Consider the following 22,463-nt stretch of genomic DNA (forward strand, 5'->3'; position numbering starts at 1 on the left):
GTATCTTTACTCTTGTGGTCGGATCAGCGCTCCTTTTCCAAACAGTTATCGCCAAAACTGAGGTGAGTAGAATTCTACCAGTGTAAACCTGTTCAGAGTATCGGGAACAACAGATACCTGGAAGGGAATTGCAAGGGCACTCATCCAATCGGGAGCCTTACATGACGTCTATATTTACAACCTGCAGGAAGCAACATTACATTATTACAGTATATAATATTGGTGTGATGAAAGAAAATATAGATTAACATTTTATGCCAACATAATATCATTTACTAGCATTAAATAGAATAGGTCCAATCGGCTCCAGACCTCATTACAGCCTTGGTCTGAACATGGACACAAGAGCTGAATTCCAGAGGTGACTCTCCTTGAAAGCAAGGCAGCATTCGACTGAGTGTAGCACCAAGGAGCCCTCGTAAAACTGAGTCAAGGGGGATCAGAGGGAAAACTCTCCACTGGCTGGTGTCATAACTAGCAGAAAGGAAGGTGGTTGCGGTGGTTGGAGGCCAATCATCTCAGCCCCAGGACATCGCTGCAGGAGTTCCTCAGGGCAGTATCCGAGGCCCAACCGTCTTCAGCTGCTTCAGCAATGACCCTCCCTCCATCACAAGGTCAGAAGTGGGGCTGTTTGCTGATATTTGCACAGTGTTTAGCTCCATTGGCAATTCCGCAGATATGGAAGCAGTCCATGCCTGCATGCAGCAAAACTTGGACAATATCCAGGCTTTGGCTAATAAGTGGCAAGTAATATTCACACCACACAAATGTCAAACAATGAACATCTCCAAAAAGTGGGCTATTGGCTAAAACAAACGACTAAAATAACATCAGCCTGGTACTTTCAGCTGCGATACTAGCAGACAAACACTTCTCTCACTTGTATGAACTTCCTTTATTATTTTAGCAGGGGTATTGATGCATTTAAAATAAACAGGTTAATGCCTGTATTAAAATAGCAGACAGAGGAACATCACAACGTGCATTAGGCATTCAACTACCACTATCACCAACAGTCATTTCTAGGCCATTGAGAATTGCAAATGTTTGAACCAAATACCAGAAATATTAAGGGGTAGAATTTCTGTCGGGGGTTCTCCTGATCTTGTGCAGATTTAGAAAACATGAAAAAGAAAAATACAAATTAAACTAATGGCAGGAGATTGGGAGAGCTTCCTTGAAGGTTCTACTCCTCAATTTAACTGCAAATAGTTACTGACTTTAAAAGAATCTACCATGCATTGCAACATTTCCTGAAATTTTCTGAAATTCTATTTCTAAGACTGGAGAAGTTGGATTGTTCTCCTTAGAGCAGAGAAGGTTGAGAGGAGATTTGATCGAGGTGTTCAAAATCACAAGGGGTCTGGACAGAGTAGATAGAGAGAAATTGTTCCCATTGGCGGAAGGGTCGAGAACCAGAGGAAATAGATTTAAGGAGATTGGCAGAAGAACCAAAGGCGACGTAAGAAAAAACACTTTTTTACGCAGCGAGTGGTTAGGATCTGGAATGCGCGGCCTGAGAGGATGGTGGAGGCAGACTCAATCTTATCTTTCAAAAGGGAGTTGGATAACTATCTGAAGGAAAAACACTTGCAGGGCTACGGGGAAAGGGCAGGGGAGTGGGACTAACTGAGAATCGGCACGGGCTCGACGGGCCAAATGGCCATCTTCCGTGCTGTAAAAACAAAATGGCAATGGCCCAATGTTCGTGAAAAGAAAGAAAGACTTGGATTTATATAGTGCCTTTCACGACCACAAGACATCTCAAAGTGCTCTTCAGCTGATGAAGTACAATATACCTCAGCCTCTTCCACAGATGATATTGTATCACAATTCTGTACCAGCCAGAAAATCTGCCCAACAGCCAGGCTCAGTTTGATTGTATGAAGGTGCACAAGGAGCACTGGTAGAACACTGAGTGACAATATATTTAATATTGCAAGTTGAGGCCATTTGGCTGGGTGTTAATGGACGTTAGTCCAAATCATAGAATTGTCCTCAATTTGACCTCCAGCTAGCAGTGACCCCAAGGCTAATAACTTCAACAATAACACTGAGGTAGTAGGGGCCAGTCTCCTGAACTTAGAGCTGAGGTGAGATGCCTCGATGACCTTTCATCAGAACCCACGAACGTTCATGGATGAGGGAACTGCAATTGTCACTGGGTTCCAGGAAGTAAAATTCGCCACTCTACCAAGTCAAAAGAAATATAAATGCTCATGTCCATGGCTGCGTGTCTAGAAAGAGGTTTGCTACCTTTCGATGAATCATCACGAGCTCATTGCTGTGATCAAAGCCCTTGTATTTGGGCTGTCTGGCACCTTAGCTAGTTAAGTGGGATTAAGCACAGACGTTGCAAGGCTGCTAACACCCAAAATCCTTATCCAATACTTCTTAATTTACTACTTGGTGCAATTTTGTTGTCAGCTATAATTGAGCAGCAAAATTATTGGCTCCAAATATAGGGCGCTAGTTGTTGAGCACTTGTGTGATCTTTGTTTCTGTTTGACAGCTTGCATATTAATCAGCCGCCATACAGCAGTGCGAGAGAAATCACAGCCAGATTCAACATGCCCAGCAAAGCCTGAAATTGAATTATGACTGGTGTAAATGTCCAACATAAATTACAGATTAACCAAAAGAATATTGATATTTAATATTCTACTTCACATTACTGTAATGCCCCCACAAACTGAGTGAGACCAGGTAAAAGGGTGTCTAAGATTATTTTGTATGAATGAAATAGCCATAATCCTCCTTATGTAATGTTTATGACTCGAATAACCAATTAAGGTGTGTGCAATTATGGCATCAATTCATTAAAAAATAATTTCTGAACAATCAATTAAATGATGACCGTGATCTTTATGCCAGCGTTATTTACACAGCTAGTTCAATATTTTCCAACTCGAAGTACAAACTGTTTGGGAAATATTAACCAGTACTTATTATGATCTGTCATCATTACTCAGCTAATGAAAATAAGTATTATTTTACAAGTAGGGCACAAGTTCATTTTCCTATCATTCTCAAGTGGATGTAAAAGATCCCATGGCACTATTTAGAAGAAGAGCAGGGGAGTTCTCCCCGGTGTCCTGGCCAATATTTATCCCTCAATCAACATAACCAAAAAACAGATTATTTAGTCATTATCACATTGCTGTTTATGGGAGATTATTTTGCGCAAATTGGCTGCTGCGTTTCCCACATTACAACAGAGACTATACTTCAAAAGTACTTCATTGGCTGTGAAGTGCTTTGAGACGTCTGGTTGACGTGAACGGCGCTATATAAATGCATGTCTTTCTTTCTTTGTTTCTATATTATATTCAGCCATTTGGATTACTTTTTATATCCATGAAGGTGATAACAATTGCATAGCAATCCTGGGGAATAAAATATATGTTCACCTTTTTGCACTAAACATTAGCACGAAGTGATCCCAGGTCCAGTATGATCAGTTGGGTGCAGAGTAAAGGATCCATTACCCAACAATGTTCTGTAACCACATCTTCAGAACGGGGCATCCTATTCTATCAATGTAACATCTTAATTTCACATCTCTTTGTAGTCTTTTTGAGCAATATCCCTAATTTAGTGCCAATCTTTGTCACATTGTGATAGAACCAAACCTATTTGGAACTGCCAAACTTGTTTTACTGAGGAACTCTGACAACCATCAGTGAAAGGAGAGTGCAATCCTATTGGTTAGAGGTTGATCTTCAGGTTCCATGTCAAGGGATAATGGCCTAACCCACTGTGCCATCCAGTCCCTCAATTTCAATTTCATTTCAATTTCATTTCAATATCCTTTTGTTTTTATCTTCAACAGAAGTTCCACGCTGGGAGTGTACTGCCACAGGATGAGCCAATCAATGAACCAGAGGAAGATCGGGACATGATCTATCACAGCATCCCAGATGTTCCTCAACATAAACTCCAGCCAGAACTGGTAGTGCTACACGAAACACCACTGGATGAACCAGAGGAAGATCAAGATATGATCCACCATGGTACTCCAAATATTCCTCAACAGGAGCTTCAGGAGAAGATGTATCAGCCAGCAGAAGAACTAAGTATCGATCATATCATTGCGGAAATTCCTCAACACCCACCTCGCGTAAAGATAGTCTTTCCATATGAGCCAATGAATGAGCCAGAGGAAGATCGAGACGTGATCCACCACAGCAGCCCAGAGGTTCCTCAACATAAGCGCCACCCAGGAATAGTCGTTCTACCCGAGGAGCCAATGAATGAGCCAGAAGAAGATCGAGATATGATCCATCATGGGATCTGAAGTCCCGATGATCCTACACCATGGTAACACAGCGCAAGAGCGAGAAGATTTGATTTAACATGGTGTCAGGGAGAACCTGCAGGTTTCTTCCAAATGCAGTCCTGATTTATGAAGCAGAAGAGGACTGGTGCGATCATCACAATTTCTAAATGGTTGAACTCTGTCGTTCACTAATGAAAGCTATAAGATCAAAACAGAAACGAAATGACCAATTATTTGTTAAATCAAGTTTTGAGGTCTAATTTAAGACTAGGGTGGAAATATTTAATCTGTGGTAATAAATCTGTGGTAAATCTGTATATAGCTATTTTTGACATTACTGCTAAGTCCCATTTTGTGCTGTGAATTAATCACAGATATTAAGGACTCACCGGCCAGATAGTAGTAACAGCCCAAGCGGACAATCCCACCACAAGTACTCAAAACTAACTTAATGAGGGCAATACATCGGCCTTGAAGTTAGGCTGGGGGACAATGAAGGGAATTTCCTCGGTGCACCTGCAGCTCCGCCCCCATAACTTCCCCAGAAGTGGGCGGATACCCCGTTTACACGCGTTGGCACCGCACTTCCAGCAAGCTTGTGGTGGAACAGGAGAAGCTCCGTGGAGATTCTTGGCCCATATGCTCGAACGTGTTAGATGTTTCTCCAGAACTCCTCTCTCTCTCTTGTGTTAGTAGATGTTAATCCATTAAAAATAAAGAGATTGATGTCTCCTCTTAAACAGCAGAGAGAGGAATTTCAGATAAACGGATTAAATATTCCTACCTATTACCCACAATGTCATTTTAAGCCCACTATATTCTCTGATGGCATTTTATGTGCTGTAAAATACTTCAGTTGTTCTGACCTTAATATCAAATTGAAACTAGTATTGGCAGTTCCTTTATTGCAAGTACCTTTAGGCTCCGCGGGACGAACTGAATACATGCAAGTAACTTCATTATTTCTCTTGTTCTATAATGATTAAAATCAATGTTATGAGTTGAAGACACCAATTAAATATTTAGAAGTGATTACCTAGCACAGAATACTATCTCCTGTATTGTTGCTCAGTTCCGCCCAACTGTAGAAGGTTAAAAATGATAGTGATTAGTGATTGAATTGCAGGTACTAAAGCTTGAACTTCAATTATACATCTCAGTACTTTTAACAGATTGGCTCCATTTAATGAAAGCATTTTCAATTATCCCACTGCCTTTAGTTTGTTTCTTTGGGGTTTCATTTCCTTTACACACATGGCAATTAAGAGTCACTGTAAGAAAACAGTGAAGCACCAACCTTTTGCGTGACGGTCATCAAGTAAAAGATTAATAGCGTTTGATGCTCCTTTGGTACCGCACATTGTTTGCCTTCGGAGAAGCTTTTTTCTACTCGATATGCTACAGATTTGCATTTTACTACAACGAGGAGAGTGCTCGGTTCTAGAAAAGGCCAATCGAAACTGAGCAGATATGTTTTTGAACGTGATTTTGGGCTTTAGTAAAAATTGTAATACAGATATATAAGAACATAAGAAATAGGAGCAGGAGTAGGCCATTCAGCCCATCGAGCCTACTCCGCCATTCAACAAGATCATGGCTGATCTTCGACCTCAACACTTTCCTGCACTATTCCTATATCCCTTGATTCCCTTATTATCCAAAAATCTATCGATCTCTGTCTTGAATATACTCAAAGACTGAGCCTCCACAGCCCTCTGGGGTAGAGAATTCTAAAGATTCACCACCCTCTGGGCTCAAGTTTCGGACGCCCACTAGAACGCCGCACATCGGAGAGGCCCGCCTAATTTAGTAGAACAAAAATTGCGGCGAATACTTACCTCGCGATTCTCTAATAGCTGTCGGCCCGTTTCCAGCTCAGCGCGCCAAAAACAGTGCCGGCAGCTGCGCGCGTGCGCAGTAGCTCCTGGCCCTCCCAACGCGTCCTGTCTCCGGGGAGACAACCCTATCTCAGCCGAAGGGACGTCGTCCCTATCCCGGGCCGAGTGGCCTGACGCATCTTACCTCGTCGGCAGGGACCGCCCGCCCGGCCTCTCGCTGGGGCTGGGCCCTGCCCGACGTCCCCCAAAGTTGTCCTTGGAATCGGCGGCGGTGGGGCCCGTTTAGACCCCTCTCCTTCCCCCCCACCCCCTCGTTCAGCCCCCCCTCCCTCGCCCCCCCCCCCCCCTCCGGTACATTGCTACAGCTATATAAAGTATAGGTGAGGCTATATCTGGAATACTGCGTGCAGTTTTGGTTTCCATATTTATGAAAAGATATACTTGCTTTGGAGGCAATTCAGAGAAGGTTCACTAGGTTGATTCCGGGGATGAGGGGGTTGATTTATGAGGAAAGGTTGAGTAGGTTGGGCCGAAACACATAGGAATTCAGAAGAATGAGAGGTGATCTTATCGAAACGTATAAGATTATGAGGGGGCTTGACAAGGTGGATGCAGAGAGGATGTTTCCACTGATAGGGGAGACTAGAACTAGAGGGCATAATCTTAGAATAAGGGGCCGCCCATTTAAAAGTGAGACGAGGAGGAATTTTTTCTCTGAGGATTGTAAATCTGTGGAATTCGCTGCCTCAGAGAGCTGTGGAAGCTGGGACATTGAATAAATTTAAGACAGAAATAGACAGTTTCTTAAACGATAAGGGAATAATGGGTTATGGGGAGTGGGCAGGGAAGTGGACCTGAGTCCATAATCAGATCAGCCATGATCGTATTAAATGGCGGAGCAGGCTCGAGGCGCCGTATGGCCTACTCCTGCTCCTATTTCTTATGTTCTTATATTTCCTGATATTCTGCACAAGTTGTGGCCATTTTATTGTCTTTGGGACCAAGTTTCCCACTGTTACATGTGCACGCTTTTCTTTGTTTAAGCAGGCAACTAAACCGGCTGCAGATTTCGCTCCATTACCACAATAAATGCAACTGGGCTCAATGTATTGTAGATTTTGAGCAATGTAATCCCTGCGAATAATTCTTTGCTGAATCAAATGGAGCTGAGGATTTGTGGTTGATCTGCAAACTGTTTCTTGGAATATTATCCCCCCTATTGCACATGGGTAAGCCTGTCACATTATGCGGAAAGGAAATGCAGAGTGAAATCAAGTAGGGAACTGAATCTTGTTCCTGAAATCAAATTATTAAGACCAGACTCAGCAATAGCCAACACCCACAACAAGGCACTGCCTTCCTACAAAGGCAAGGCAAAATGGAAACATAGAAACTTAGAAAATAGGTGCAGGGGTAGGCCATTCGGCCCTTCGAGCCTGCACCACCACTGATCATGCAACTTCAGTACCCCATTCCTGCTTTTTCTCCATAACCCTTGATCCGTTTAGCCATAAGGACCACATCTAACTCCCTTTTGAATATATTTAACGAACTGGCCTCAACAATTTTCTGCGGTAGAGAATTCCACAGGTTCACAAATCTCTGAGTGAAGCCGTTTTTCTGCATTTTGCTGCTAAATGGCTTATCCCTTATCCTTAGACTGTGACCCTTGGTTGTGGACTTCCCCAACATCGGGAACATTCTTCCTGCATCTAACCTGAACAATCCCATCAGAATTTTATATGTTTCTATGAGATCCCCTCTCATTCTTCTAAATTCCACTGAATATAAGCCTAGTCGATCCAGTCTTTCTTCATATGTCAGTCCTGCCATCCCGGGAATTAGTCTAGTGAACCTTCGCTGCACTCCCTCAGATTAGGAGACCAAAACTGAACACAATATTCAAGGTGTGGCTTCACCATGGCCCTGTACAATTGGAGTAAGATCTCCCTGCTCCTATACTCAATTCTTCTCGCTATGATAGCCAACATGCCAGTTGCCTTCTTCACTGCCTGCTGTACCTGCATGTCAACCTTCAATCATTGATGTACCATGACACCCAGGTCTTGTTGCACCTCCCCTTTTCCTAATCTGTACCATTCAGATAATATTCTGCCTTCCTGTTTTTGCCACCAAAGTGGATAACCTCACATTTATCTACATTATACTGCATCTGCAATGCATTTGCCCACTCACCTAACCTGTCCAAGTCACCCTGCAGCCTCTTAGCTCCTCACAGCTCACACTGCTATCCAGCTTAGTGTCATCTGAAAACTTGGAGATATTACATTCAATTCCTTCGTCTAAATCATTAATGTATATTGTAAATAGCTGAACCTTGCGGTACTCCACTAATCACTGCCTGCCATTCTGAAAAGGACCAGTTTATTCCTACTCTTTGCTTCCTGTCGGAAGAACAAAGCTGCAGTCTATGGTCTGAATCTTGTAGTCCCTGCTCTCAATTAGTTGTTCCAAAATACTGCAGTGCAGTGCTGAGGGAGTGCTGCACTGTCGGAGGTGGCGTCTTTCGGATGAGACGTTAAACCGGGGCCCCTTCTGCTCGCTAGGTGAATGCAAAAGATCCCATGGCACTATTTCGAAGAGGAGCAGGGGAATTATCCCTGGTGTCCTGGCCAATATTTATCCCTCAATCAACATAACAAAAAACAATTATCTGGTTATTATCACATTTGTGTTTGTGGGAGTTTGCTGTATGCAAGTTGGCTGCCGTGTTTCCCACATTACAACAATGACTGCACTCCAAAAGTACTGTATTGGCTGTAAAGCGCTTTGAGATGTCCGGTGGTCGTGAAAGGCGCAATATAAATGCAAGTTTTTCTTTCCTTCTTTCAATTCCACAAGAATATCTCAGCCATATCTCTTACATTTCCATTCGGATTCCTACATCACCCATGCACAGCCTGCTAACAGGAGTTAGGCAATCATTTTGAACTTTACAGTTTGAACAAGAGATCTATTTAGCTGTTGGCATTTTGCACAGTGTTGACATTAAGCGAGGGATTTGCTTTGATTTCATAAGGGACACGCATGCAACCTGGTGTACAGTATTCAGCACTTTCAGTGCAAAAGCGTAGATAGGGCTCTTTGGATTGGGTGATCTGGGTTTTAGTTAAGCTTACAGAAAGATGGTCTCAATGAAAAGGTATTGCAAACATTTGGGGAGAGAAAAGTGCCACATTTTTAAACTTCACTGAACATTGTTTGTGAGGGCAGTGACTCTTCAATATGAAATTGTTCTTGAATTAATGTTTACAATAATTAGACAATCCGAAACAAATTAAATTCAGCCACGGTTGTTCGTTGTCACACAGAAAGTGATGTTACAAATTTCTCTCAAATATATAATAGGGTAGAAATTGAACTGATTTATTAATACATTTTACCCAACTTTAATTAAATAAACATTCAAGGTTTCCCCATGCATTACACAAATCAGCCACCAGCATTCAAAAATGATCTTACAGATCTGTTTTCAGCATAATTGAGTAGAGGGGCCTTTACTCTCCGGAGTTTAGAAGAATGAGAGGTGATCTCAATGAAACATACACGATTGTGAGGGGGATTGACAGGGTGGATGCTGAGAGGTTGTTTCCCCCGGCTGGAGTGTCTAGAAATAGGGGGCACGGTCTCAGGATAAGGGTCAGCCATTTAGGACTGAGATGATGAGAAATTTCTTCAGCCAGAGAGTTGTGAATCTTTGGAATTCTCTACCCCCGAGGGCTGTGGATGCTCATAGTCATTGAGTGCATTCAAGGCTGAGATCAATAGATTTTTGGACTTTAAAGGAATCAGGGGATATGGGGATCAGGCGGGAAAGTGGAGTTGTGGTCGAGGATCAGCCAGGAACTTATTGAAGGGGTCGAGGGGTCTACGCCTGCTCCTAATTCTATTGTTCATATAATCACAACTCCTAATAGCAAATGGTGACAATATATAGTCCAACCACTTCACTGCCTTCAATCTTTATACTGGGAGCCTATACTTTAAATGGTGATATTAGAATATATGCATTCTATTCATTGCTAATCATCGTATGCAGGAATATTTTATCATATTTCATAGAGATATCATAATTGACAACCAACAGCATTGTGAGAAAAAAGTTCACAAACCAGTCATCTGCATTTCAATAACCTTTATCAGTAAAATTAATATTTACACCAACTATTTTAATTGCTTCTTCAATCTGCTGTATAATTAGATCATATAAGTAGCGGCAAATTATTTGGTACAGTGTGACATTTCAAGGCAAATTCTACCAAATCCCACTCTTATCACATATAATGTGATTAGTTGCATAAGTATTGCGTTATAAATCTGAGAGACAGCAAATAGGTCCACATCTGAGCTTATCTGAGTGACTACGTATCCCTTACCCTGATGATAAGGAGCTGTGGAATGTGCGTTATACGTTGGAGATAAATGATATCGCAGGGCTCCCCGGCATGTATCCGCTCCCATCTTTATCACCAGCACTAGTCACACTCATCTCTATTTCTTTTTATTTTTGCACAGTGGTCCCACGTTTTACACAAGCTAATTAATGATCCCAATCTCGAGAACGTTACTCCGGGAATATCCTCCATTTGCCACATTTTCACTCGCCATTTTCTCCTGCGGGAATCACACCTTTTATAAGGATGAGGTTTCCATACAGTGCAGTTTCCCTGAAACAGAGAGCATTGTGAATGTAAACATGCTTCTTTCTTATAAGGTCAATTATGTTACTTAGCAAGAGACAGGTTTAAACAGCTGTAACAGCTACTGCTTGAGTTTCCTTGCAATTGTCCAGCTGTGACTCAGTGGGTATCACATGTGCCTCTGGGTCAGGAGGTTGTGGGTTTAAGTCCCATTTCAGGAACCTGAGCACATCTAGACTGACACTCCAGTGCAGTGCTGAGGGAGTGCTGCACTGTCGGAGATGCCGTCTTTCAGATGAAACATTAAACCGAGGCCCTGTCTGCTCTCTCAGGTGGATGGAAAAGATCCCATGGCATATATTGAAGAGGAGCAAGGGAGTTATCCCCGGTGTTCTGGCCAATATTTATCCCTCAACCAACATAACAAAAAACAATTATTATCTGGTCATTATCACATTGCTGATTGTGGGACCTTGCTGTGTGCAAGTTGGTTGCTACATTACAACAATGACTACACTCCAAAAGTACTTCATTGGTTGTAAAGCGCTTTGAGACATCTGGTGGTTGTGAAAGGCGTTTTATAAATGCAAGTCTTTCTTTTATGTAATTTTCTCGGCAATACTAACAGTTTTGTCCAACAAGTTGAAAGCACAGGTCCTGAAATCGTGCCAATGGGATACTAGCAAAAAACACTTGATATCTTCATCTTAAATTCCTCTCTCTGCTACCTTAACATCTTCGAGTAACCCACAGTAACATTTCAGGACCCTGGTGCATCACCTTTTCAAGTAAAAATGTCAAGCAAACAAAAGCTCATTTGCATATCCATCTATATCTAAAAACATACACTTCCTGTCAACTTTTTCCATTCTAAGTGCCTGTCATTGAAATTGCCGCTGTGAACTTGTGACGCTATAACTGTACTCTCCCTCTAGTGGAGGCAATACAGCACCGCCACTGGAAAACAGGTGTAATTACAGTGTGACAAGTTTACTTAGGCAGTTTTCATTATAAAACTGGGCACGGAAAAATATATATGGAAAAAATAAAATAAAGACAGAATCTATGATTTTAAAATGGGGGCTGAATAATATTGGCATGCCCTGGTCCAATTATATATATTACATAGAGTCCACAGCACAGAAACAGCCCATTCGGCCCAAATGACCCACACCAGCCTCCGCCCATCCCTATTCATCTCATCCTATCAGCATATCTCCCTCATCTGCTGTAAACCCGTTTCAACTGAGGACTAGACTTGCTCTTGATTCCCTGTGCGCAATGCCAAGAGAGATCAACTAGGTTGAACCTCCCTTATCCAGAACCCTCGGGACCTGCCCTGTTCTGGATAAGGGATTTTTCTGAACGAGGTCACGTTAAATTGGATGGTACAGGTACTGAGCAAGGGGATATCGGAGCTGGCTGGCTTAATGCTGGGAGTGCGGCAGAGACATCATGGGGGATGGGTCATGGGGGATGGGGGTGGGGGGGGTGTATGGCGATGGATCGCGGGGTCAGGCCAGCGATTGTGGGAGTCGGCAGCGAGGAAGGACTTCAATTTGTTCAGGTCGGAGTTCTGCACATGCGCCACCAGTTGGCCGGGAATGGTTCTGGACGAGGGGTGGTTCTGGATAAGGGAGTTCTGGATAATGGAGGTTCAACCTGTACAGTATATTAAAAAGCAGGGGCTGAAGGGGTTTAAAAAACATCTTCCATTAGGCTTGGGCTAGATCTTAAAACCATATTCCATATTCTACATAAATAATTGACTTTGTTCTCTTGTACAGATCCTGACATCCAAGGTTTGTATTGAATTTCATTCATGCAGTATCAGCTGTGGCTCAGTGGATAGCACCCTTCGCCTCTGAGTCAGAAGGCACGGACACGATGGGCCGAATGGCCTCCTTCTGTCTCATAATTTTTCTATGATTTTAAGGTTGTGGGTTCAAGTCCAATTCCGGAGACTTGAGCATAAAAATCTAGGCTGACACGCCAGTGCAATGCTGAGGGAGCGCCGCACTGTTGGAGGTACCATATTTCAGATGAGACGTTAAACTGAGGCACCGTCTGCTCTCTGAGGTGGATGTCATTATTTCGAAGAAGAGCAGACGGAGGCCTCGGTGTACTGGCCACAATTTATCCCTCAATCAAAATAACAAAAACAGATTATCTGGTCATTATAGCAAATAGCCAACACCCTCAACAAAGCACTGCCTTCCTACAAAGGCAAGGGAAAATGTAAGAACAAAGCTGCAGTTCATGGTCTGAGTCTCTGCTCTCAATTGGCTGCTCCACAATACTGCGGTGCAGTGCTGAGGGAGTGCTGCACTGTCGGAGGTGCCGTCTTTGGGATGAGACGATAAACCGGGACTCCACCTGCTCTCAGGTGGATGTAAAAGATCCCATGGCACTATTTCAAAGAAGAGCAGGGGAGTTATCCCCAGTATCCTGGCCAATATTTATCCCTTAATCAACATAACAAAAACAGATTATTTAGTCATCATCATGTTGCTGTTTGTGGGAGCTTGCTGTGTGCAACTGGCTGCCGCATTTCCTACATTACAACACAGTGACTACTCTCCAAACTTACTTCACTGGCTAAAAATGCCTTGGGACGTGAAAGGCGCTATATAAATGCAAATCCTGCTTTAAGATTTTCTGGGATTTCCCAACACATGCGTGTAAAATGAAACATGGTGGATATAGTGAGTTTAAACTTACCCTGTAGCAACGACAGCGAAAGATTTCTTTGCTCGTTCATAAAATGCGAATCGCTCAACTTTTTCCAGGAATTTCTGAAAAAATAACAGGCAGTGTTGCTAAATTCTTATAAATATTTATAAATTAAATATGCAAAAGAAGTAGAATTTACATGGTCTTGTCCTCACCTTTGGCACCTAAGTTCCATTTCTTTCCACCATGAAACAAGTTAAGAAATTAAGTAATAGAAACATAGAAAATAGGTGCAGGAGCGGGCCATTCGGTCCTTCGAGCCTGCACCACCATTCAATATGATCATGGCTGATCATGCAACTTCAGTACCCCACCCCTGCCTTCTCTCCATACCCCTTGATCCCTTTAGCTGTAAGGGCCACATCTAACTCTCTTTTGAATATATCCAATGAACTGGACTCAACAACTTTCTGTGGTAGAGAATTCCACAGGTTCACAATTCTCTGGGTGAAAAATTGCTCCTCAACTCGGTCCTATATGGCTTACCCCTTATCCTTAGACTGTGACCCCTGGTTCTGGACTTCCCCAACATCGGGAACATTCTTCCTGCTTCTAACTTGTCCAATCCCGTCAGAATTTGATATACTTCTATGAGATCCCCTCTCATTCTTCTAAATTCCAGTGAATATAAGCCTAGTCGATCCAGTCTTTCTTCATATGATGAATGAAGCATTTATTTCTAATGAATTCCAGGCCTTCTTACATCTACATTATCCTCTACAACAATGACTACACTTCAAAAATACGTCAGTGGTTGTAAAACGCTCTGGGACATGCAAAGCGCTGTATCAATGGAAGTTCGTTCTTTCTCTCTGAAACCTGTATCGTCTCCCCTCTCAACGGGATAGTTACTTTTGCCAAGACGAAAATCAAACACAGGAGCACAGACTGAAAATAAAGACTTACATTTATATAGCGCCTTTCACGACCACCGGACGTCTCAAAGCGCATTACAGTCAATGAAGTACTTTTGGAGTGTAGTCACTGTTGTAATGTAGGAAACGCGGCAGCCAATTTGCGCACAGCAAGCTCCCACAAACAGCACTGTGATAATGACCAGACAATTTGTTTTTTGTTATGTTGATTGAGGGAGAAATATTGGCCAGGACACTGGGGATAACTCCCCTGCTCTTCTTCAAAATAGTGCCATGGGATCTTTTACGTCCACATGAGAGAGCAGACGGGGCCTCGGTTTAACGTCTCATCTGAAAGAAGCACCTCTGACAGTGCAGCACTCCCTCAGCACTGCACTGGAGTGTCAGCCTAGATTTATGTGTTCAAGTAGAGACAAAACAGGGAATTCTTATTTAAGCTTCGCTGATGACGATAATTAATTGAAAACCATAATAACGAATACCTCTATTAGACACATGAAATAAGATATCGGTTTGGAAAATTAAACAAACTTATGTTGATTGGAGGGAATTTCAGAAATTTAAAGGTAGTCCAAGCAAAAACTGGGACAACTAGTCCAAAATTAGATGGTAACAACTCAACTCTCCATGTTCTCTTCACCAATGAAAGCTGGTTCTTAATGATTAGCGGCACTTCAGAACATGCGGGTGTAATTACCCTCATCTGTTCTTTCCAAACCCTTTCCTCTGCATTAATTCTTTTGAAGGAAGCAGTCCAGAACTACACACACAATATTTGAAATGTGGCCTCACCAATAATCTACACAAGGCTAGAATAAGTTGCAACAACTTGTAATCAAACGCCTTAAAATAAATCTCAGACAACCAGTTAGCCAACTCATCCTTATTCAATGAGCCTCAATCTTCTTTAAAAGCCTGACTCTGGAATTCTCTCCTGAAAATCCAAGTAAATTATATCCACTGGATAGCCCTCATCTATCAGCTTTGTTACATTCTCAAAGAATTTCAATACATTTGTGAAGCATGACCATTGCTTCTAAATCTATGCTGATTAGACCTTATGAACTGTTTAGGCTAAACATGGTAGCATTCCTTGAAATGCTCTCAAATATTTCTTCCCTTTATGGATGTTATGCTAGTTGCTCTATAGTGTCAGCCGTGGCTCAGTGGGTAGCACTCCTTGGTTCTGAGTCAGAAGGTTGTGTGTTCAAGGCCCACTCTAGAGACTTGAGCAGAAAAATCTAGGCTAACACTCCACTACACTGTTGGAGGTGCAGTCTTTTGGATGAGGCCAAGGCCCTGTCTGCCCTCTCAGATGGATGTAAAAGATCCCATGGCAGTATTTCAAAGAAGAGCAGGGGAGTTCTCCCCAGTGTCCTGGCCAATATTTTTCTCTAAAACAGAATATATGATCAGTATCACACTGCAGATTGTGGGAGCTTGCTATGCACAAATTGGCTGCTGTGTTTCCTACATTACAACAGTGACTACACTTCAAACGTACATCATTGGCTAAAGTGCTTTGGGACATCCTGAGGTCGTGAAGGGCGCTATATAAATGCCTATTATATTTATAACTTCCAGGTTCCTGCTACTTCGAATAACTGCTATAACATTTGCAATCCTCAGCAAATCGTTTTTATTTATAGTACTTCTGAAAACATTCAACAGAGCTTTCCCCCTTTCTTTGAACATTCAAGGTGCATTATATTTTAAACAGGTGTCCTTTTAACTTGTCATCCATTGACTTTTTCATAACTCATGTTTTACGAACCTCTCCACATATTGCAGATGGCTGGATCCAAAAGTTTTGCACAGGTTTGACTTATGAGGACTGAAATGAAAAATGCTTTTAACATCCCTGTCATTTCCTGACTCTCTATAATATTTCATATTGTTGAAAGGACCCACCTGGTGTTTCACATGTGTTGTGACCCTGAGGGGCTGGGCTGTGGAAGGCGGAGTTCAAGCTCCTCCGATTCCTGGGCAATATGAGGGGTAACTTAGGAATGCAGAGCAGGTCTCCAGTCGTCTTGGTTAACCCTTGCCACTGGACCAAGACCTAGCTTTGTCAAGCCCGTATGGTGTGCAACGGCCACCCCACGGTAAAAAAAAATCCTCGCAAAGGCATCTTCAACCCTTCAGGATGTAGTTCAGGACCTGGAATATTAGGTCCTTCCTGGAAACACCTGTGAACTCATCCATTTTTTGGCGTGGAAGCAAGTCATCCTCGTTTCGAGGGACTGCCTATGATGATGATGAACTTGGAAACCTCGTCGGTTCGGCAGAGTCACAAAGAAATGGTGTTGGGGAAGAGGGGAAGCGATGCAATGCGATAGAGGTAATTTTGACTTTGATGAGCGGGTGATACTGAAGTTAACCGAAACAAAAATCAGGAGCGATGCTGGGCGTTTTACAATCTCGCCTGAAGTCAAAATTGTACGCAATGTGCTTCTGCAGTTGCTGACTGGTATCATTATTACAGATCATTATTAAAAACCCTCTGTTCTACATATATAAGAACCAAAGGCGACATGAGGAACAACTAAGAACCAAAGGCGATAGGAGGGAAAACCTTTTTACGCAGCGAGTGGTGATCGGGAATTCACTGCCTGAGAGGGTGATGGAGGCAGACTCAATCGTGGCTTTCAAAAGGGAATTGGATAAGTATCTGAAGGAAACACTGAGGCAGGGCTAGAGGGAAAGGGCGGGGCAGTGGAACTAGCTGAAGTGCTCTTGCAGAGAGCCGGTGCGGGCTCGACAGGCCGAATGGCCTCTTTCTGTGTTGTAACCATTTTATGATTCTATGATATATCACCATGTTTGGAGGTTTTCTGGAAGAAATTGAAGACCCTGTTATGATTACAAAGACATAACGCAATTGAAGGCATTCAGATTATCCCATGAATCATAACAACAAATTGATCCTTAATTTAACCATCAACTACGCTTCCAAAATTCCTACAATTAAATCATAGCCTCAACGGTATGTTCTCGTTCATCTATTTCAAGGAAAACAACAAGGAATATTACTAAAGGGCTGCAGAATATAATGGCTGCTCTCAAACTAGCAACAAATCCTGTACCTGGCCTACTTAACTTCCTCCCTCCAATTACCAAGAAATGCATCCCTCTGTGTTCAAAAGTCAGAAACATTTTCCTGACTTCGAAATGTGGGCCGACTCCCAGCTTACCACCCAGGCATAAAACTGGCATCAATCAGCCATCTCTTCATTTCCATTGAGATCTCCAATGGAAGTTTTGTACTCAATTGGCAATTTGAAAATTTACTCCCGCATTTTCAATGGTGCCGCAGGGTCTGGGTGCCTCAATCTCTCTCCCACAGATTCGTTTCTGGTCATCTTCTCACATCTTCGATCAATTCCTCTGGTTTTGAGAATTCTTGTTTTTGAATATTATAATGTTGTTCAGATGATTCTGTCTCGGTTCTTTATTGCTTTTGGTACTGGCATCAACACCGAGCTCACTGGGAGGACATTCTGATATATAGGCAGCCTGAGTATATATATATATATATCACTCGATTCAAATAGAGAGGAAATCACTGATGATGGAACTGGTATAAGGCTGCGTTAATATTATTGATAAGTCGCTTGATTGAGCTGTAGCATAATCTAACATCTGGTTAACATGCCTTTTCTATAGAAAATGTTCCACTTGAACACATTCCAAGTTTTTTCAGTAAAATTCCTTTCACACGAGCTCCCTCAAATTCTGGTATTCCCAAATATGACTCATATTCCCATCTCAAATGATTTTAAACTCTTTTGAATAGGTGTAGATTTCTCCATACAGAATTAAATACAATTCCTTTCACCACATTCAATTTGGTACGTGAATGTACTATTAACACTCTGCTGGTATACTGTTAGTTGTACGGTGCGGCATGCTTCAATTTGGGACTAAAAATGAACTTCAATTTCTAATTTAAAATAACATTTCTTTTCTTTGTGGTTTTAATTGTTGCTTTGAAATGTTCTAACAGCTTATTCTGCTTCACAGTTGAAGGGCTAGAGAGGTAAAGATGTATCTTTGAGCTGCTGTGTTGTAAATTATTGTCCAATTTCCAAGACTGGGTCCTCAGATAATCCTTGCCATGCAAGCGACACTCTCAAAACCTTTACACTGGGACCTGTGGCTGCAGCAGACATATCAACGAATTCAATCCATTTTAATCATAGATCTGCAACAATGAAATCCTGCAAAATCAATAAGTGGTCACAGTCAAGGTCACGATGGGCACATCCATACATTCACAGCAGCAACTGCCACCTACAACTGTTCTAACCAACACCATCTCGAAATCTCATCGAACTTGTTCAATTCCATGGTCCCCATTCACTCCCTAAACAATGCAGCTTTACAAGACACTTCACGCATACAAAACCTGGCTAGCTTTCGTGCAAAGTAGTGGAAAATCGAAACAAATCCTGCTCAGATGTCAACCCTGAAACCGTTCAGCGAAGTTTTTTTTTTATCAACTAAAACTAATTTTCTTTTCCTTTGTAGCTTGCTGGAACATGGCACTTTACCAAGCAATCATTTATCACAAAATACATCACTCTTGAGTTCCCTTATGAATTCTGCTTCATCCATGCAGTTGATTTATTCCTCGCAGATTTAATACTATTGCTTTACTTGTCCAGAATAGATTTTCCCTGATTCTTGCGGATTCACTTTTCATTGCTAAAATTGGAAAACCATTAGTGTTTCTATTCTGCTATTTGTTCAATGCTGGATCTCATATTTTTATCTAGATAATACAGCTTTGTAGTCTGGAAGCTACAGTGGAGGTATACCTTTCTGTAGTTGCAAGATTACTTTAAGTGTTTAATGATCATTTAATGGAGTAGATTCTCTATACCGTATAGGTACTTATGAAGTATTTCTGAATGTCAAATTTCATCATCAATGTTTATTTTTTCATTTTCAAACAATTTCATTCCTCAAATGTGCACGGGAATTCTGGCAGAGTTCCTACTCATTGTTATCTTTAACGTTGTGCGATTGAGCTGCCCCCAGCTACAAGAAGACACATCCACATCTAGGACCACAGGTCTGGCTAGATCATCAAGAGTTAGCATAAGAACACAAGAACATAAGAAGTAGGAGCAGGAGTAGGCTATTCGGCCCCTCGAGCCTGCTCCGCCATTCAATAAGATCATGGCTGAGCTGATCTTGGCCTCAACTCCACTTCCCCGCCCGCTGCCCATAACCTTTGACTCCCTTATCGTTCATAATCTGTCTATCTCCACCTTAAATATATTCAATGACCCAGCCTCCACAGCTCTCTGGGGCAGAGAATTCCACAGATTTACGATCCTCTGAGAGAAGAAATTCTTCCTCATCTCCGTTTTAAATGGGTTCTGATTCTGAAACTATGCCCCCTAGTTCTAGATTCTGCCACGAGAAGAAACTTCCTCTCTGCATCTACCCTGTCATGCCCCCTCAGAATCTTTTATATTTCAATAAGTTAACATCTTAACAAGCATCAGTAGTCTACTGTTCTCAATTTAGGGGAGCTTTTTTTCCACCAGCACCATCCTCGGTGAATAGTAAAACAAATTGCAAGTTTATTCCCAACATCCTCTCAACAGTCCTTTGAACTTAGCACTCTACTGAGTGGGATCTGTGGAGCGTCTTCCAGATCAGGTTTAGTGTAATCTTACAGTCACCGCATAATTTAACCAATCCATCTGACTTGAGAACAAGTAATGGTGGAGCTACCCACACAGCACAGTCCACTTAATAGCCTTTAGCTCTTCCAGCTATTTCAACTCATCTAATAGTTTATTCATCATTGCATACGGAAACACATATAGAACAACAACAACAACTTGTATTTATATAGCGCCTTTAACATAGTAAACCATCCCAAGACGCTTCGAGACAACAAATTTGACACCGAGCCACATAATGAGAAATTAGCGCAGGTGACCAAAAGCTTGGTCAAAGAGGTAGGTTTTAAGAAGCGTCTTCAAGGAGAAAAGAGAGGCGGAGAAGTTTAGACAGGGAATTCCAGAGCTTGGGGCCTCGGCAACAGAAGTCACGGCCACCAATGGTTGAGCGATTATAATCAGGGATGCTCAAGAGGGCAGGATTAGAGGAGCGCAGACATCTCGGGGATTGTGGGGCTGGAGGAGATTGCAGAGATACGGTGATGAAGTTTTCCCTTTCAATTTCAACCTGGCTTTCACCAGTTGCTAGATTTAGCTCTGAACGCTGAACACTTGAACATTAATTCATCTTGTTTGGTTATAGGCCCAGCTACGTCAGAGTTCATTCCTTTCCATAAACACCTGTCTGTTCCTCTGTCACCCCAACATCGCCAGCTAATTGCTACAGTCCACTAACACATCAATGTGCAAACTTCTGGTACTCTATGATTCAAACAAGTCTTCAAGTCTTCTACAATGATACAGTTTTGATCATCTTTTTCCTATTACTTTGGAATATAGACAAACGCACCAATATGTATTACATTTCACAAATCTTAGCATCAACTGTCAAAGTAATTGAGTTCCTGCTAAGCTTCGGATTTCACAGTGTGGATTGGCTGCTCACTTTCACTTCAATCTCATTTCCACTGGTTAAATCTTTAGATTATCCAGCAGCTCCATAAAGCACTCCTCTGATAGATGTATTCTTGGCTTCCCACTGGCACCAGTATCACATTGGCACTGTTCCGACTAAGATACCCTATTTCTCCGCATTTCAAATTCTTGGGAAAATAAATCCTGTCTGCATTTCATCACTTTAAACTCCCTCATTTCTTTATTAGCAGTCTCCATGCTCACAATGGTATCTGTTGGCTTTTCCCTTTCAAGTTTAAATTAAACTTAAACCTGAAGTTTTGCCTGAAAGGCAGCTGAGCTAAGGCCCCAATCCACTTGATGTTTTAGTGCATTAAACTGTCCAGATTCAGCTTCCTTAACTCCCCGAGTTCGCTGTTTCTCTATCTTACTGGGTTTTTTTTGATGGAGTTGTAAAGCTTCAGCAATAATTCATGGTTTTGAACTGAGCTGATCTTTCTTTTCTAAGAGCATCAAATGACTTTCACCGGGTTTATCAGGTATTAACACTTTTCTTATCAGACTATAGGTTTAACTGTCAGCACACATAGTAAATAACACTGTTGAACTACTTTGACTTTCATTTGGCTACTTAACAATTGCGGAGATCGAGCCCAGTGGAGAGCGGTGAGCAGTGGAGGATCAATGACATCGGGGCCCGGGATCGGCGGGGTCGTGACCCAGGAGCAGTGGGGTCGTGGCCCAGGAGTGGTGGGATCATGGCCCAGGAGCGGTGGGGTTGTGGCCCAGGAGCGGTGGGGTCGTGGCCCAGGAGCGGTGGGGTCGTGGCCCAGGAGCAGTGGGGTCGTGGCCTAGGAGTGGTGGGGTCGTGGCCCAGGAGCGGTGGGGTCGTGGCCCAGGAGTGGTGGGGTCGTGGCTCAAGAGCGGTGGGGTCGTGGCCCAGGAGTGGTGGGGTCGTGGCTCAAGAGCGGTGGGGTCGTGGCCCAGGAGTGGTGGGGTCGTGGCTCAAGAGCGGCGGGGTTGTGGCCCAGGAGCGGCGGGGTCGTGGCTCAAGAGCGGCGGGGTCGTGGCCCAGGAGCGGCGGGGTCGTGGCCCAGGAGCGGCGGGGTCGTGGCCCAGGAGCGGCGGGGTCGTGGCCCAGGAGCGGCGGGGTCGTGGCCCAGGAGCGGCGGGGTCGTGGCCCAGGAGCGGCGGGGTCGTGGCCCAGGAGCGGCGGGGTCGTGGCCCAGGAGCGGCGGGGTCGTGGCCCAGGATCGGTGGGGTCGTGGCCCAGGAGCGACGGGGTCGTGGCCCAGGAGCGGCGCAATATATAACAACAGTGGGGTAATGATCCTGGATCGGCGGGGTTGTGGCCCAGGAGCGAAGGAGTCATGGCCCAGGAGTGGCGCAGCATATAACAGTGGGGTCAGGGCCCAGGGATGGCGCAGCAGAGTTTAGTCTTCAGTTGTCTTGGTTAACCCTTGCCACTGGACCAAGACCTAGCTCTGTCAAGCCCATGTGGTGGCTGGTGTGCAACGGCCACC

The 22,463-nt window shown here is 43.2% G+C and overlaps 1 protein-coding gene across 1 annotated transcript in view; it reads right to left on the reverse strand.

The window, feature by feature from the left end:
* Positions 1-10,592: 10,592 nt before the first annotated feature.
* The window catches only part of fuom (fucose mutarotase), a 167,252-nt gene continuing 155,381 nt past the window's right edge, over positions 10,593-22,463 (reverse strand). Inside the window, exons 5-6 of the mRNA XM_070865376.1 lie at positions 13,500-13,573; positions 10,593-10,805 (exon numbers count right to left, since the gene is read on the reverse strand). Of these exons, the coding sequence (XP_070721477.1) occupies positions 10,736-10,805; positions 13,500-13,573 (144 nt within the window). The 3' untranslated portion in view covers positions 10,593-10,735. The remainder of the gene's footprint in view (positions 10,806-13,499; positions 13,574-22,463) is intronic.

Source organism: Pristiophorus japonicus, chromosome 22 (assembly GCF_044704955.1).
Source record: "Pristiophorus japonicus isolate sPriJap1 chromosome 22, sPriJap1.hap1, whole genome shotgun sequence".
Classification (NCBI taxonomy): domain Eukaryota; kingdom Metazoa; phylum Chordata; class Chondrichthyes; family Pristiophoridae; genus Pristiophorus; species Pristiophorus japonicus.